The sequence below is a fragment of the Symsagittifera roscoffensis genome, chromosome 7, assembly GCF_963678635.1.
Source record: "Symsagittifera roscoffensis chromosome 7, txSymRosc1.1, whole genome shotgun sequence".
Lineage (NCBI taxonomy): Eukaryota > Metazoa > Xenacoelomorpha > Acoela > Convolutidae > Symsagittifera > Symsagittifera roscoffensis.
Genome location: NC_087068.1, coordinates 48,934,778 through 48,954,174, shown reverse-complemented (window position 1 = coordinate 48,954,174; position 19,397 = coordinate 48,934,778). Strand labels below are relative to the sequence as shown.

Below are 19,397 nucleotides of genomic sequence, written 5' to 3'. Positions count from 1 at the left end.
CTTCCTCTATAACTTGAGTTATATGGTGATTGATTTCTTGTATAATTTGTATTGTTCGGGAGTGGTTTTCCTGAACTGTTGTTGCTGTAGACTGTTTTGTTCGGTAGATTTTGATCTTTTTTCATGTATTGATAGAATGATTTATTTGGTTCTTTATATTTTTGAGGTTTATTTTGATTGTCTTGCTGTTTTTGTCTACATTCGGAAATACTATGTCCGTATCGTCGGCAATAATTACACCATTTTTTGAAAGATGGTTTGCCTTTAAAGTTTGGGTTCTTTTCGTAAATATTGAGTATTTCAGTGATTTTTTCAACGAGGTCTGTCTCTGATTCCTGTATATTATTAATATTAGTGGGAGTCGTTTCAATTCTGTTAACGTATTGTAATTTCAGATTTTCCGTTTCTTCTAGTTTCATCGTGATTTCTGCTTGTTCTAATTTGTCTACTAGTTTTCGAAAATCTAAATCGGGTTCTCGAATTGAAGAAGGATGGGATGCTCTCTTTTTTATTGCTATTTTCCTTAATTGTGGTGTTAAGGTCATCATTAAGATTTCTGTCATCTTTGTGTTTTTATAGTCGTGTGTATTTAATGAATATGCTTTTCGAACTAGTGTTTCGATTCGTACTGCTATTTGCTTGATGGTTTCGTTTGGTAATCTGCGAATTTCATTACATAAAACTCTTTGTTGTTGTTTGTTTCTTTCGGAGTCAAACATTTTTGAAAATTCCTGTGTAAACCTTTTCCAGTTTGATTTTATTTCTAGAGGTAGTACTGAAAACCATTTTTGGGCTGCGCCATCTAAGGTTGTTTGTATTAACGCTGTGCGTCGATGTATCCAATTTTGATGTAGTGGCGTATTAATTGGTTCAGGTCCAATATTTAAAATCAGGTTTGCTGTTACTGCATTTAAATAATCTTCTACAGAGTATTCAGGGTCTGTTCCTGTGAAAACCATTAAAGGTTTGTTTGATGTTATTGATGATCCACCCATAAGGTATGGATTCATTGTCATTTGTAATGATTCTGCTGCATTTGGCATTTGAGAAAAATTTGAAAGTTGGTTTCTTGTTATTTCATGTTGTTGGAGATAATATGGGAGTGGTATTTCATTTTGCATTTGTGATGCTTGATACGAGTGTGCAGTCATTGGATTTTGTTGTTGAATTGGTTGAAAAGATTGTGTATTAATTAGATTTTGTTGTTGAATTGGTTGTTGATGTTGTGCATCTATTGGTTGTGGAGAAAAATTTCTATGATTTGTACGTGTTCTCTGTATTCCTTGTCTACGATATTCTTGAGTATTTGGTGCAAATATATCTGGTTGTAAGAAATCATCATCTGAGGATAAATAATCCATTTGATAAGATGTCTGTTTTTTATTTTTATTTTGTTGAAAAAATGGGTAATTTTCACTGTGATCCTGTGGAGGATTTGTTTGGAAATTTATTGAATTAGGTTGGGTCATTGGGTTATCCCAATTTCGAGATCTTGTATATTGGTTAAAATTTCTTTGTGGTTGGTTATATGTTTTTGATGGATGTGTATAATTATAATTATGGTCTGCAAAGTTGTTTCTAGTGAATGTTTTGTGTGTTTTTGATGGTATTGTCATGGGTCTGTATGTTTGGTAATCCATTTGTGAATATTTAGGAACAACCGAAGGTTTAACGGTTGATTGTAAGGTTACCTGTGTTTGTGAAGGATTTGTATTTCTTGGTGTTGTTAAATTTGGGCGTATTGGTGAAATACTTTGTTGTGTAGTTGTTGTGTGTACAATTTCTTCATTTATGAAGTGTGATGGTGTCTGGATATCTTGTTGAGTAAGATTCCTAGTTCCATTGAGGTTTTCATTGTGTATAACTGTAGAGTTTAAACTATTATTTTGTGTATCGGGCAAAAATGTATTATAGTTTAATGGTGTTGCATCAATGGTTAATGGTATTACTTTTACATAATCTCTTATGTAAGATATCGTACTTATTGCTTGACTTGAGATTGATTGTGGGAAGCTTATAAATGCGGGATGAGACCATTCGGGGTCCCAAACATAATCTGATTGTTCTGTGATAGCGGTATCATCGTTCGAGTTTTGGGGTCTAAAATTTTTTCTTGCTTGTGCAATTAAATCAATATTGTGTGTGAAATAATCTATTATGAACCATGCCAAAATTTTTTGTAGATCGTGTTTTGTATGTTGTGAAACGTCGTCTTTCGTGAAATTTTCTTTAATGATGTTTAAATAACTAGAGAGTAGTGTGATTTCATGTCGTACTTTCAAATGTTTAGATGTTTCTGTCGGTGAGACATTTGTTATTGGGATTTCGTTTTCTAATATCGAAATATAACTATATATTATTGCGAAAACTTCATTGGTGAATATGGAGTTTGCTCTTTGTGAGTTATGATATTGGATGCTTTTTATATATTCTGAAAAAACTTTTGAAAATTCTAAATCAAGATCGTCTGTTTGAATTGTATATTTTCTATTATTATGGTTTGGTGAGGTGAATTCTATGGAGTAGATTCCATACTGTTGTGTTATGTTGCATATATCTTTTAAGTAGTGGTCTATGATTTGTCTTTTGATTTTTACATCTGGGAACTCTGTTTTACATGGACTGATTCCGGATTCAAATAAATTTAATAGTAAATTTTTGCAAAATATATGCTGTCCTCTATCAGTGGTTGCATCTACTATAAAAGGAAAGATTTCATCATCATCTGGACTTTCTTCACCTGGGGTGTGCGTTGAGCTCATTTTTTCGTTCGATGACTGTTAATATGTAATTATTAATGTGTCGAATTGGTTGATTCCAATTGTATAAATGTACTGGTTTGTGTTTATACTGCTTTTTTATTCTTCTTTTTCCTCTTTTTGATGAATTTGAAGTTGTTTCTGAGTCAGAAAAATATAATTGATCGTGAAGTGGGCAATTTTTATCTATTGATTCTTTTAGTTTGTAAAGTTCGTCTAAACTGTTGGTTTCTGATTCTGAAAATGCGTTTCGATTTTTTGAAAATCTTTTTCGTGTTATTTGTCTTTGTTTCGTTATTATTTTTCTTTTTAGTGTTTGTCGTTTTGTTCGAATGTATCCAACTGTTTGTGTATGAGGTGTGATTACAAGGTCGTATTTTTTGTTATCTATTTCACAATTGTGTAAAACGATTGTTTGTTTATTTCCTAGGTTTTTAAATGACATAAGGTTTAGGATGACGGATGCAAAAGGTTGTTAAATGGTTTCTATTTTCTTAAACTGTTAGTTCTTACGATTTTTTGGTTAGCCTAACCTGGGTCTATTTGTTCAGGGTTGGAGAGAAAAGTATATCGATTCCGAGGAATGATTTTTTACTTTCTCGTGGCTAGTATAAGTTAAGGTGTTAACTTACTTAATCTTACTTAGGGGTAGTGATTGTGTTCAAGGGTTGGAGAATAGTAAATCGATCCACAGGGTTCAGGTATAATTAGAACGCGAGTAGTTCGTTAGATACTATTTTAAACTTACTAAGTCTAAGATTTATCCTGGGTCTGGTAAGAGGGGGGGTCAAGTGAAGGATGAATAACCGAAGTTCTTCACTGTTTATCCTAATTTGAATGATTAGTTTTGTTTAAAAATTTCTATTAGTCTTAGGTCTTTAGAAAGGGTTGGGTAGTGAATCGACGTTTGAGGTCGTTAGACACTAATTAAGTGGGTGGGGGAGAACAAAGTTGTTCTGTTTGATCCAAGGATAAGCCTTGATGATCTGGTTTTAAAATTAAGTGAATTTAAGTTTTAATAAAATTTTAAATGTGTGTAAAGGAAAGATTTAGTGTTTTGATGATATTAGTGGGTTTATGATTGCTGTTATGTTTTAGGTGATGGAGCTGGAACAACAGGATGATTTATGATTACTAACCATTTATTGTCATGCTACTAATTTTTATTTTTTATTTTTCAATAATTATTTTTCAAACATGTTTTGTATATTACTGCAGAGTTTTAGGAAAACGATCTTAGATCTTTTTATTAATCGTTATTGTATATTAATAATTTTGTTTAGCGCCTGAAATGATTTTGAAGATTAACTTCAAGGTTTTATGTTTGCAAATGAAAATCTAAATTCATTGCCAGTAGTATTCTAAATATAAAAGTTTGTTCTGGTTTTTGCCTAACTATCATATAGCTATATGGCAAATTTCTACTTTGTCGTATGTCGTCTCTGGTTCGAGGTCTTCTTCCAATTCCGGGTAGTTCTGTTATGGTTCGGAATATTGGCTCTGATCTATTGAGTCGTAGAGACATTTCGATTAAATTATTGTCGTATAACATTTTTTAAATGTTTTTGTCTAATTTCTAATCTATTTTGGTTAATTCTAAGCTATTAAGGTCTTGTTCGAGACTTATGGTCGCACCAGATGAGTTAGGACCGAGTTGGTTAACTCATAGAGTAATTTCGGATAGGGTACACCGTCTGCTCGTCACGCTATCTTATTTTCGGCCGGATAGATTCGTGCAACTTCTTAGTCTAATACCGATCCTAATCTTACTCTTATACTATCTAGTCTCAGGTTGTTTAACTAGTCTCTGCTAGGCTCAATAGATCTAGGGTATACTGGTTTATTGCGGCTGCTGAAGTGCTCGGGAGAGTCCAACTAATTTCTAAGTTAAATTCAAATCTCTCTGGTGCTGAAATTACAAGTAACTTCAGCACTTACAAATAAGTGGGTTGTTAGTTAGATGGATCATGATTGGTTAATATTAAATACTTTACATTGGTAAAATATCTAAATTATCCAATCATAAAATGTAGTCTAGATCAGGTTCCAGAACTATTCGAACCAACAAAATGACAGAAAAATAATTTCAACGGCCAGTTAAAATTAGTAAATAAGTTTTGAACTAGTTCTAGCGAATACTTCATTTAATAGATCGACTTTAGACTACTAGCCGAAAAATTTAAGTGAAATTGGAATTTGAGCTGAACTGCTAATAGTTCGAACTCGGTACTTTTTAATTCAATTATTGACGCGACAATCACTTAGCGTAAACATCCAATTTAAGTTTCTTTCTGAGCTAGGAGAAGAATCTTCTTGAAAATGGTATTTGCGATCCAACTTATTGAACTTACCCGATTAAACATGGCCAACAGAAGTTGGAAAAGAGTCAATGAAGCACGGAACATGAAAAAAGTACTTAAAATATATGACATTCGAGCTCAATGAATTTAAAAATTCACTTTTGACACTTTTTTGATAAAATTAACTCAATTTGAGAAAATTAGATCAATAGGTTATTTTCTATTCCGCGGCGAAAAAATAAAAATTTAATCCACTATCGAAACTAGAAACCTATCACGTCTTTCGTGACTTTTCCACTTTTGCTGTTCAATTGTTTGCCATTTAAACACAGCCAACAGACAAAAGGAAAATTTCTATGATTAAGGATATCGACAAAAACGAACACAGAGGCGAAGTTGTACTTCGCATACAAAAGCCAAAATAAGGCCGATAATTTCTACTGGGAAAAACTGAATGAGTAAAACTTCGAGTCTACAAAATTTAAGTTACGCACGCCAATTATGAGTCTACATATTTGCTAAGTGACACGAGCCAATTATGACGCATTAGCAGTACCAGTCAATTTAAAAAAAATTTTATCAACTAACATGCCTCAATTTATAAAGCGGACGCATTTTAACTAGTATACGAAAAAGTTCATTAAAAACATCCGACCCTGTCCAGGTTCGAACCCTCTCATTTGCTTTTGGTCGCCTTCCCTACCTCTACACTAAAGATCCATGATACTTTGAAATTAAAGTGCTATTTGTAATATAATAGTCTGTGTAAATATCCTTAGAATTGGCTGTACTTGATAGCTGGATCAAAATGAATACTTTCAAAATGATTATTTGGTGTGTAATGACTTGGAAAATTTTCAGCTTTCGAGTGTTAAAGAAAACATACATATATCAAGAATCTTCGGCATTAGATACTCTTATAAGGCCCAAAATTACATGATAGTTGTTTGAGCATCGATTAAATTAAAATCCAGATCTTCTTTTGCTGGAATTAAATTCAACCAATCAGATTCGAGCATTAAGATCCATATTTCAAAATAAATAGGTTTTCAATGGTAGGTAGAAGTCAATGAACAAAGATACCGGAAAAAATGACTGATTTTTCAATTTTTGAGTTTTAAAGAAAATGAATATATATACGCAGATGAAAAGCGGAGATTTACACAAACCTCAAGAAAACGTTTTTGTGACAAAAAGTTTGACACGGATGCGAAGCGGAGCTTCGCACCACTTGCGATACAACACAATAAAAAAGCATGAGTCGAAAAAGAAGACCACCTAGGGCTCAGCTAAAGCTGAAAGTAAGTATTTGATGTTTTTTATACACTGACGCGGGACGAAATGCGTAAATTCGGTACCGATGTACGATTGCATCTCAGTGGCGGTACCCACGCCATGTACATGCTGCATAGCCCAAAAATCGTACAATCTCTACCGCAAATGTCATCCCCCACGTCACATCTGGCACAATAAACAAGATCCTGCTAATCAGAGCCGGCATAGAAAGTAATCCTGGGCCTGCAATCTACACCTGCCCAACCTGTAATTTAGGAATAACGCGAGCAGGCATAAGTGTTTGGTGCCACCTAGGCGGGTGGGTTCACAAATCATGCACATCACTTCGTAAATCCGCGGAGCGATTTAGGAACTTTAACTGCCAAAACTGTTTATACTGCAAAATCAACTCAACTCTATTTCTATCTCAAACTCCCAAACCTAAAACCCTAACAAATATCAAAACAACCCAAAAACGAGCGACTAAAACGCCCCAACCAAGCACCCTCATGAAAACCCTTTTCAAGTAACCAAACAACAAAGAACCCAACTTCAAAATGTTACAAATAAACGCTAAAGGCCTTCGCCTGAAGTTAGATAATATATTGTACTTCATGAAGGTAAATATCTCAGTGGCAGCCATTCAAGAAACCAACCTGAACGACTCTTCAGTCTGTAAGGGTCCCCCAGGTTTCTCAGTGATTACCAAAAACAGGGACCCATCCGGTTTAGCGTTCCTCATCTACAATTTCAACATCTAAATTTAGATTTAAATGACCAACATATAAAAGCGGTGGAAACAGAATCAAATCGGATGAATCCTACAAAATTAATCAACAGTTACATTCCCCCTCACTCAAGCTGCTCTTTGGGATACGTATCATCAATCAGCCCACTTTTGAACACACAGGACGCCATCATTCTTGGCTATTTTAATGCAAACCATTCACTCTGATTCTCGAGCCTAACTGAAGATGTTAGAGGAACAAAAATTTCCAGAGAACAAAAACGACCCCGATTTTGTAGTGCTTAATTGAGAATCTGCCTATCAGATCAGCCACCACCTGTGAAAGCTCACTAGACATCAGTATAGCAAGCTGCTCCCTAGCATTGAAAATCATATTGACCACAGAGTCTTGCTTAGGTTCAGATTATCAAACAATTATACTTGAACTCAATTGTCATGTAGAGACAAAACTTTCATCCAACCGAACTTTCAATTTATTTCAAAAAAGCAGATTGGAAAGGTTTCAAGGAATTAACTGAATCGGCTTGTACTAAATGTAAGCCTCCACAAACAGTACCTCAAATTATGTCAAAGGCTGTCAAATAGCATATTCCACATGGCCACATCAAAGAATTCAAACCAAACTTTCCCTCTGAAAAAATCTAATTGAGCCGTCAAATTATCCAAACAAAGAGTCAAAATCAAACTCAACGAACCTAGCGATCCTCAAATTTCCCAGCTGAAAAAACAAATCAATGACACTGTGAACAGACACAAATGTGATTAATGGATTGAGTTCGTCAACTCTCTTAACCATTGAGGTATTATTAGCCACAAACTCTTGAAGACTGCTAAATCTTTGTATGGCAACAACGCAGACTGTACATCAAACTAACCAGTACATTTCGATAAGAAACAGGTGTACGACTCTAAAACATGCGCCAATCTGTTCAATCAAAACTCAGTCCATATCCAGCATCGCCAAGTAAAGCTCAACGCAGCACACTACGGAAAAAGAAAAAACTGAAGCATGTAACATTCTACTTACTCCCGCAGGTTGTCGAAAACTCAATCAAAGCAAGCAAGAAAAGTGAAGCTCAAGGCACTGACTATATAGCACTACTATCTCCACCACCTTGGTGAAATTGGTTTTTACTACTTAACCTATCTAATAAATTTGCCTTTAAATTCATCAATCATACCCAGTACTGGAAATTTGGAAAAATATTTCCACTCCTTAGATCGGGAAAAACAAAAAAGAAGGCAAAAATTTACAGGCCAATTGCACTCTTGTCTCCAGTTGCAAAGCTGACTGAAAGAATTTTACATGACTGTAAATTGTAACTGGCTGCTTTAAAATGAGACCCATTGAGCATTTTCATTGAAACCTTGCCAGTCAAAACACAATAAAATGCTTTGCAAACAATTCTTAGTCGGAGCTCACCAACCACACAAAACTGATTACCACACCACACACTCTAACTATAAATCCAGAAAGCTGAAACAGACTCTGGGAGAAAAATACCATAATTAAATCAAACAGCTGCTCGACGAAGATGAATCTATCTCACCATCAGATTACAATCTTGCTTTGAAAAACATTCACCGGACGGAAATTAATAAGTATATAAACAGTAGCCCTGCAAAACTAACGGACTCAACGAATCTCCATATAGCATAGGAAGAAAGTTGCCTTCCTCGTCGTACTAGATGCCTTCTTGCTCAGCTGCGCTGCGGATATAGCACTCAACTCAACAGCTACTTATCGAGAATCGATGAAGACAACAGTAACATCTGTCAAACTGTTTTTATAGTCCTTATGACGTACTTCGCCTTTTTATCTGTCCGGCCAAACCAACAACACTAACAATAGACGAATTGTGAGACCAACTTGTCGAAGTCGCTAACTGGCTTCAATTATAACATCTCAACAGGAGGGGTTTTTGAGGTTCCCCAGAAACCAAAACCAACTAACAGGAGGAGTTTTTCGCGGTTCTCCGCACTAATTTAAAAAAAAACTGGCACGTGAAAATTGCTGTTCTCTGTGACGAAACTGCTCCGCTAGAACGGGAATTTACTGAGGACTGCAAAAGGAGGCTTTACCGCTCTTAGCGAACCATGGGATCGCCACAGCCATTGTTTGACAAACGAGACGATGCAACAAACCAATCTCCACAATTACGATTGTGGAGTTTTGAAAACAATCGACGAGAGCGAATTGGGGCTTCAAGCGAACCGATGCTTGCAAGCAGCTACTAACAACAATAAATGCGTAATTTCAAAAATAAGACTTTGCCCAAAACACTAGTTGTTTCTCAACTAAAAAGTAAGAAGATTGAAAAATTATGAGATCTTGAATTTTCCCAAAGAAACAGCCTTCCTCGTACAAAAAATCAAGGTGCAGCCGCTTGAGCAGGAAAAATCGCGCAACCGCACCTTTTGATTGAAATTTTCATCTCAGATTTGAAAAGGTAGTTTTTAAGATAATTCAAGAAGTTTCTATTCTTCCTCGTCGTACTAGATGCCTTTTTGCTCAACTGCGCTGCGGATATAGCACTCAACTCAACAGCTACTTATCGAGAATCGATGAAGACAACAATAACATCTGTCCAACTGTTTTTATAGTCCTTATGACGTACTTCACCTTTTTATCTGTCCGGCCAAACCAACAACACTAACAAAAGACGAATTGTGAGACCAACTTGTCGAAGTCGCTAACTGGCTTCAATTACAACATCTCAACAGGAGGGGTTTTTGAGGTTCCCCAGAAACCAAAACCAACTAACAGGAGGAGTTTTTCGCGGTTCTCCGCACTAATTTAAAAACTGGCACGGGAAAATTGATGTTCTCTGTGACAAAACAGCTCCGCTAGAACGGGAGTTTACTCAGGACTGGAAAAGGAGGCTTTCCCGCTCTGAGCGAACCATGTGATCGCCACAGCCATTGTTTGACAAACGAGACGATGCAACAAACCAATCTCCACAATTACGATCGTGGAGTACTGAAAACAATCGACAAGAGCGAATTGGGGCTTCAAGAGAACCGATGCTTGCAAGCAGCTACTAACAACAATAAATGCGTAATTTCATAAATAAGACTTTGCCCAAAACATTAGTTGCTTCTCAACTAAAAAGTAAGAAGATTGAAAAATTCTGAGATCTTGAATTTTCCCAAAGAAACAGTCTTTCTCGTACAAAAAATCAAGTTGCAGCCGCTTGAGCAGGAAAAATCGCGCAACCGCACCTTTTGATTGAAATTTTCATCTCAGATTTGAAAAGGTAGTTTTTAAGATAATTCAAGAAGTTTGTATTAAGTAGTCAAAATTCAAAAATCAGCAAATCAGCAAGTGGCCGGTAAAGTAGGGAAGATTTCCGAAAAGGCGTTTCTCGATTGAGCACTCAACCAGAGAATCGGCAGGTAATTTTCCACATCAAGGTCAATTGTCTTATTTTCCGAAACCTTCCATTGCGACAACATGGTTCATACTTGCAAGATACACTAGCGTTCATTAACAACGTTCTACAAGTAAGTTTCGAAATGCATCATTTGAAGGCCTGTCATCCACTCGGATTGTCCACCAGGGATTGTGCTGAAATTCTAATATAACGAACAAAAAGACCGCATTTGGACCAGGAAGTGATTACTTTAATGAATCCCAATAACCAAAGACCATAAGTCCTATATAACCTAACCATAAGTTTAGCTGAAGAAAAACACGTCGCTGTAACCACCAGTAATTCAGCACCTATAATCAAGAAAAAGGAAACGAAATGTTCACTTTTGAACTCTAACAAGGACACAGAAGGACTCAAAGACATTGCTAGGAAAAAAGGACACGAATGAGGAACGATATTCCTCATGTGAAAAATAGCTTGAAGAACAGGCATATTCCAGAACCCTCCAAAGTTGGCATTCAAATACCAACCCTACTACATACACAATGTCATCAACGGTACCCCTCTTACAAATCTACCATACCTGAAGCGGTTCAGGAAAAGACCGAATCAGTTTAGAGATGATTCCTTGCTGAGTGAACTGAAGGCACGAAAGAGTAATCCTCAGGATCTTATGGATTATGTCATGGGGCTCATAGGAGAATTCCCTAATGCTAAACTGCTATGCAGCGAAAAATCTGAAGACAGTACTTTTTGCATCGAAGACACCGAAAATGCTATCCATTGTGAAGCTGTTGACTAATATATTTAATAAACATTCAACCTCCGATGCTGGAAGCACTAATTAATTTTGTCGAGTCACCACTACAGATATGCCATACCGAAACTTGGCTATTAACTGATTACTCCAACTGCTTTAAAGTGTCTGGGTATAGCAGCATAACTAATTAACTCAGAAGGAAACTCCGAGGTGGAGGTGTTATGGTACAATGCAAAAACAATGTGAAAATCATAGATGAACTATCATCCGTTTTAGACAAATGCATTAAAGTTTTGTTGAAACATCAAAAAGAATCTTCTTTTTTATCGTGGTGTTTAATCCGCCAAATTCTGAGAATTTTTTTCCCTGGAGAGTTATCCAATTTTACTCACATTTTCGGTTATGGAAAGAAACTCGGAAATGGATGGAAATTAATCAAGTTTTATTTTTGGTGACACATTTTACCATACCAATTGAGAAATTTAAATTCCTATTAATTGAAAAGCGCAAAAAAATGAATTCGAACACAACTCTGTATCAGATTCGTTCAAAGTGTTTCAGGATATTTACTGTAGTAAAAAAGCCTTAATGTCCAAGGTTTTCAAATTATAAATCTCATATCCAAGAGAAATCGAGCTCATCAAATATGGTCGCGAAACCGAAATAACCACGCAGCGAGAGTTCGATTTGAATTTTTGAGAAGTAAAATTGAAAAAATTGTTCGTAAACGTAAGAAAGACTATTACTATAATAAAAAGTTGTTCGTCAATGTAAGAAAGACTAATACTATAAAAAGTTAAAGTTATGTTTAGGTGACTCGAGGCTCACGTACAAATTATTAAATGAACTAAAAAGAATCAATAACGAAAAAAAACATCTGCGCAATACTAAAAACTTATGGTGAAAGTACTTCTTCCGTGGACGCGATAGCGTCCGAATTCAATGATTTTTTTGCTAATGTGGGTGTTTCATGAGGTGTTAAATTACAACTGTAAATGGTTGTCACATGATTGATGAACCAAGTTTTTCCATGCGTTTATCTGAAGTTGATATACCGGAAGTGGATCAAATAAGCTCAAATTTGAAAAATAGGGCATCATCGGTAACAACCTACCGAAAGAACGAGACTAAATTTAAAAAACAACCCCATTTCAACAGTTTTTCTTGATCTAAAAAAAGCGTTCGATACTCTGGATCACTCGGTTTTATTCGAAAAGCCAGAAAAGTACGGAATATGTTGTAATACACTTGAATGGTTTGTAAGCTATCTGAAACATCGAAAGCACATGTTAGAAAATGGAAGCTGTCACTCAAGCTGGCCAAAAGTTAAACGCGGCGTTCCGCAAGGTTCCATTGTTGGGCCTTTGCTTTTTCAATATTATATTAATGATCTTCCAAAGAATGTACTAAATGTGATTTTTTTTCTTGCCGACGAAACGAATATTACAGGTATCAATTGCTCTGTAGAAGATTTTTAAAATGATCTTAATTAACTCTCACTTAACTTAGATAAAACTTATCAAGTCAATATTGCATCCAAAAGTGCTTCCAGTTCAACACTAGAAATAAATTCGACCAATCTTAAGATTTCCACTTCATGCAAGTATTTGGGCGTCTACATAGACTCGAAGTTAATGTTTTTGACCCATATAGACTCTCTAAGACCCAAATTTCGAAAGCGGTGGGGTATAATTTCAAAAATGAGACATTATGTACCTTAACATATAGTTTTGAGTAATTATGTCTCAAATGTTAAAACCAAAATCCAATACGGAATTCTTAAATATGGTGGTACGAGTTATAGCACCCTAAAACCTTTGTATATGCTACAAACAAATTTGCGACATATCTGCTTTAAACGAAACTTCGAAAGTATTAGGACTGATTTTCAAAGCGCGAAATTTTTGACTGTCCACGAACTATATGTTGTTGAACTGCTTGTTTGTTTTACGATCAATTGAGGGCCTACACAGCGAAAGTTTTCTGAATATCCTGTTCTTATCGGAAGATTCAACATACCCCACGAGAAAAGCCACCAAAAACTTACAAAATTCCCACTTATAAGACTAAACTGAAACGCGGATTTTTGTGTTATCGTTGTGCAAAGCTTTTTAAGGTTTTGAAAGAGAAAATGTTATCCCTCTAAATAATTGTTTATCTTCTAATTCTAAAATCTAAACTGTAGCTCATTCAATAAAAAATTTTCATATTTTAAAACATGAGGACCTGACCAGTCTAATTTCTCAGTAAGCCAAAGGCTCCATTAGCTGTTAAAATACAAATCTAAATGGTTGTCATGTGGTTAATGAACCAAATTTTCCATGCGTTTATCTGAACTCGATATACCGGAATTGCATCAAAGAATCTCAAACATGAAAAAAGGCATCGTCTCTACTACTTTCATTACTCTTAAAATGGTTACAATTGAAGCAGAAACCGAAAAAAATTAAAGCAAAAAACTTTATACATTTTTAGAGTTTAAACAAATTTAAGTTTTTCCAAAGGTCCTAGTGGGGTTGACTATGGGCATTCAAAAAATGATAACAGAGTTTTATCGATATCAAAAGTACTGCCGGCCATTTAAAGGGAAAAAATCGGTAAATAAGCCGACTGAAATAAAGCTGAACCTCATCCGATAACTTTCGTCAAAAAATTATATTGGAAAATAATTGCATGTAACGCCCAAATAGTATCCACGCTAGCTATATAAATAATGTGTGCAAATAGAACTTCGGAAACTAATTCGAGAGAGCATAAGTTGACGACCAAGAAGGCGAAAAATCAATAACAGAAAATTAGTATGGAAAACTCCATAATTATCCACTCAATGTTTTGAGTCTAGTTATAGCATATATCAGTAGTAACTAGTGAATGTTCATGAAATTGAGTATGTCAGCTGCATAGCAGCATTATAAGTGATTCAACTAGTTTTGCTGAGCTAGTTGTTAACCCGAAAAAGTCATACTCCGATTTGATGACGATTGCTAATCGCAAGCGTCATTCTAATGATGAGGGATGAAACTAATTTTTGACGTTGCAATTTTTTCATGATAGGGACCGCTCGATGATATATTTCTCATATTATTCGCGGTCCAACGCTTCACTTAGAAGCAGGGACTTCTTTTTAATAAAACAGATTAACAAGTTATCTAATTGTTCAACGTCTATCAATTTATCTAACTGACGTCATATACCTTTTTGCAAAAATTATCTAATATGCTTTTTTTTTACTGTAATTTGGATAGATTTGAATATTTTACGGTTGATTCCTTTGGTTTTTAATGTGAATTTCACTGATGACCGATTTTGTGTTTCCTGTTATTAATATTTTTCTAATGCCCGATATAGCTTTTATTATAACAAAAGCTACCGTTTTTTTTATTAAAGTCATGATGACATAAATAGTTTCCGTTCTGATAAAAATTATTTGGGTTCTGATAAAAAGTATTGTTTACGCTTAAAATGAAAATGATTTTGCCTTGCATTGAATTTTTGAAAACTGAAACGTTGAAATTTTTTTTTGAATCAGGATGGGTGTTAAAACCTATCCTCTTGTTGGAAAATAAAAAAAAAGCAAATCACTTTCATATTAATTTTTAAAAAAAAACAAAGGTGAAGTGAAGCTTCGCATCACTTGCAATACCACACAAACATGAACACACGCAATAAAAAAATCACTGAGTCGAAGAAAAAATTTCGAAAAAACACAATTACGAAAATTTCACACAGGCAAAGCGGAGAGTCGCATCACTTGCGATACAACAAAAAAAATCGAAAAGATGCTCGCAGCACTTGCAACTACAAGAACTTGCTTACAGCGACAGCAAAATCCGTGACGTCCTAACTACGCCAAAAAGACTTGAGCAGACAATGGAAATTCCGATACTTTAATTTCAATCGGAAACAAATATCAATTGCATACATACTGAAAAAAAAACAAGGTCCAGACGGGACTTGAACCACTGACCTTAGGGTGCAAAAGCGACTATATTACCTCTAGGCCAAGTGGAAACGAACCTGAAGTTTTTCAGCTTCAATAATAAAGCAAGTAAAAAAAAGCAATTAAGATTTGTAAGGAGAGATGTTTACGGGAAAAAGTCTAGTTCTCGATTACAAGACACTTGATTTCGCAAGTGTAATAATTTTGCCTTGAATTATGTTCACTTCGAAAAAATGTCAAGGAAAAAAAATTCAGAGCTAATTCACAGAGCCGAAGCGATACGCCGGAAAAACAGAACGGCAGCTAGCCAAAAAAATTAGGACAAAAGCGACTGATTCGAAAACAAACTTTTAAACAAAAATTATCAATTTTGAGCTTAAAAATCTTAAATTCCCGTTTTTCACAACCCCCTTCGTGAGCACAAATGCATTTAAAAAGTTTTGGCCTATCAAACGGCGAATTATGATGACAATAAACACATTTTAACTGCCGAAACCATTTAAGTCGGAGAAAACCAAGTAGAAAAAAAACGAAAACAATCTGCGAAAAAAACGAGTTTAATTGAAAGCAACAACAATTCAATTGAAACGGTCATTTAAAATGCAGACATACTCAAGAAATCTGGTTACGGGCATTTCATCAGAACAGACACCCCGAATCATCTCACTAATTTTATTAACATAGTTGTTAACCCGAAAGTCGATATTCCAATTTGATAACAATTGCTAATCGCAAGCGTATTTAATCCTTCAGAGACATGTTCTGAGTTAAAATCAAGTCGAGAAATCTTATACTCTGGTTGAGCCGAACACAAAAGTGTTATCATGGGAAACTTTGAGCTAAAAATATCTCAGTAATTCTAAGATCTTTAACCTTTTCTGTTTCCGGACGAAAGGATTAGCGTATCCCATTTAGAGAAAATTATCCCAGTTAGTTCAATTAGCTCTGTCCCAATCTGAACAGTTGTTTCTGATTGGCACTATTTTTCAAATTTAACCTAATTAGAGAAAACAAATCCCATTTAGATCAATATATTATTTCGCTGGTAATTCAAAACATAGCCATCAGACATAGAAACAGAAATAATAACTTAATTTCTAAAAAAAAAACGTCAACTTTCGAAATTCAGGGGAAAAAAGGCCCTATAGGCTCTTTGAATTTCAAAAACAGTTTATAATTGACGCTTTTTAGAGAAAAATAGACCAATAGATACATTTTTTATTTCGCTGGAAAACCTTTTTATTCCGTGCGTCATCACTTCATATTGTATTATTTAAAGGTCATCAAATATTTTTCAGTTCGATACCAGTCAATCAAAGTAAATTCAAGACAATATCAGTTAGGCATTTGCAAATTAATTAAAGTAAGCATTGCAAATCAATTAAATGGTTTAGGCTAAATGACTCAATGTGAAATGTTTCAGAGAAATTTTCTACACTTAGTCTATACCTCAAATTCCCTTAAACTGCCCCCACACTTTGACGTCAATGACTCGCCAAATCGACCAAAAAATACCGCTTTTCTACCAGGTTCTTCTTTTTTTAATTAGGGCAAAAAAATTGCAAACTTCACGTCGCTTGGTGAACACAGAAACACTAACTAACGGAGGGTGATAACAGAAACAGCAAATTCAGCGGTAACTATGAGCAGTAAAACGACGAGGTAATAAGTATTAGAAGCGCATTTGCTACAAAAAAACTGAACAAATATATATGGAAATAATTTTTTTCAAATAGAAATTAATCAGACAGAGTGCGACAATTTAAGCCACGTGCACATAATTCTGAGCTTAAAAATAGTGTCATGTTTTATTAATGAACCTTGGGCAAACTGGAACCCCGTTTTGTATTGTTGGTGTTGATGAATGGCAGGTATTTGAGCCATTGCTGACATTATTGCCGGGGACTTCTTCACCGGTAGATTTTTGCTGTATATTTTATCAGCCATCATCCTACGATAGCCTAGCAGCAGTGGAAAGCACCATTTTCAGAGATAGTTATATCCCAAACGAAATCAGGAAATAATCAAATAATCATAATGATACTTACGAGCTTCCTCGTCGTCAAAATCACTGAAGAAGCCTCGACGTCTAAAATGAAAATAACCAATCAGATAGCGATATCAAAAGCCAACAATACATCTCCTCATCAACGAAAGATAAGAAATTATCGCTTGATTCCAATATGTCAAAAGAATTTTTTCAAGTGCAGGACATTTCGATTCATTAAACAGTAATATATAGCTTTGGTTGGGTCTTTCCAACTATCAGAAGCGTCTTTCCCAAAATCGAAAATCAGTGTGGAGGGTGCAAGAATTTTTTTGTTACTAGGCTGAAGGGCTATAATGGAAAAACCACTTGGTTAAAAAAACAGCAAAAACAAAAAAATGTAGCCTAGACAATAAAATTAAATGATTGATGCCATCAAATAGCACTAACCCATCCTGTGCTTTGTTGGTTCCTTTTGACTTGGCGCTACTTCTCTTTTTATTTTTTCTCGACTTGCTACCGGCTGGCAAGGGGTTCGCTTTCGACATGAACCCATTCGGAGCCGCTCTAGGGAGATCTATCTGCATTTTAACCCACTTCTGCCTACTTTTACCACTGTTCACTTGTGACTGTTGATTGGTTGCTGTCGCACTCTGTGAGTTGGTGACATCTTTTGAGCCCTTTCTTGAAAGTTGTGAGGTTGGTGCTTTTGATAGACCATTGGTGCTGGCATTTTGTGTGCTTTCTACAGATTTTGAGCTAGTCGAGTTATTATTTGCACTACTGTTGTTGGATTGCTCATTTGCTTGTTCCGCCGCTGCTGCTGCTTTGGCAGCTAAAATACAGTCACATTAGAAAAAAATCGCGGAGCGTCGAATTGTATGTTCGAATACAATAAAACTTTTACAACCCTACTGAGAAATAGATTATTCTTCTGTATACAATTGCAGAGAGCGGCTAAATTTGAAACAAATTTCTTGACTTATAACAAAAAAATTACATCCACCAATTATTATATCGCCAATTTATTAGAGACTATATTTTGAATGCTGAGATTCGTACCCTTCTTTTTATTTCTTCTTTTAGCTTTTTTCTCCGGGGATTTCGGCTTCATAGCTAGCTGATTTTCTCCATCTAGATCATTTTTCTGATCTTCGGTTGTTTTCAGAAATTTCTCATTTTCTTTCAAGCTAGGCCAGTCTTCTCCGGGAGTTTTGACAGGCTAAATCATAAACAACAATTAAAACCAAAATTTAACCATTTATACATAATAAGACCCCCCCCCCATCGATCAAGTACGCTGAAAAGTTTCCTGCTATCGCTGGTATCAATTTCAGTCCTTTCGAAAATTTTAGTAATGCTGATTTCAGGTGGTTTTAATTCCAAATAAATCAAAATTAAATTCGTGGAAGAAAGTACTTGTGTTTGATTCTAACCATCTTAAGGAAATGAACTGCATAAGAACCGTTTTAAATACTACATTTTAATTTTCAGCTCTCTTTGTCCGGTATCTCTACAAGTAAATCATCACTATTCAAAACATTTAAACCATATTTATATTATATATTTTTAGTTCCGCGCAAAAATAAGTCCTTTTGGATTGGCCGTTTAGCAGTTATTCAGATTCAGAAGTTTGAATTCATTTATTCATTAACATTACTACATCATTAAGGAAATTAACATAAATATATTCTCCGAAAGGGCTGTTAAAAGAGCATATTAGCTCATCGCCAATCGCCGTTTTATGATAACACTTCTGTAGTTATTAGAGCATTGCAAGCTAAAACTTTCTATAAATAAGCCACAGATTTTGCTTTTGCAGTGGGAAACAACTATCTTTGATTTCATTTAAAAGGATCTAAACTTTTTTGTGTACATTCTTCTTTAATTATCCTAACTTTCATCTGTTCTTCAAAGAAATCACTTACAGCTTTAACCGTTTCTTGTTCCGTTGCCCATGGATTGTCTTCTGAAACAAAAAAAATCAATTACTATAAAGTCAAAGTCGGGTAATTAGTTTTCATAATGAAACTCAGATAGCAAAACAATTATGGCACAATATACGCACTACTTTTAGGTAGCTTGGGTTCATTTGTGGCGGTTCCTGTTTGGGGTGAATCTAACTGATTCTGACATATAGATGCAGCAGCTGCTGCAGGTTTTTTCCAGACATTCACAGGCGGAGGTTTTACTGCATCTGTCCCCTTTAACAACATATAAAACGATTTTAAACAGCAAAATGCCGATACAAGTA

At 35.1% G+C, this 19,397-nt stretch overlaps 1 protein-coding gene across 3 annotated transcripts in view; it reads right to left on the bottom strand.

Moving 5' to 3' along the window:
- Positions 1 to 19,397, bottom strand: part of LOC134851528 (la-related protein 1B-like) — a 424,232-nt gene that overhangs the window by 45,568 nt on the left and 359,267 nt on the right. For 2 of the 3 annotated variants that reach the window (XM_063867655.1, XM_063867656.1), the window contains exons 3-8: positions 19,212 to 19,347; positions 19,072 to 19,112; positions 18,206 to 18,365; positions 17,594 to 17,978; positions 17,205 to 17,245; positions 16,977 to 17,117 (exon numbers count right to left, since the gene is read on the bottom strand). In XM_063867655.1, coding sequence (XP_063723725.1) covers positions 16,977 to 17,117; positions 17,205 to 17,245; positions 17,594 to 17,978; positions 18,206 to 18,365; positions 19,072 to 19,112; positions 19,212 to 19,347 — 904 coding nt within the window. The remainder of the gene's footprint in view (positions 1 to 16,976; positions 17,118 to 17,204; positions 17,246 to 17,593; positions 17,979 to 18,205; positions 18,366 to 19,071; positions 19,113 to 19,211; positions 19,348 to 19,397) is intronic. The other variant, XM_063867657.1, reaches the window with a different exon arrangement.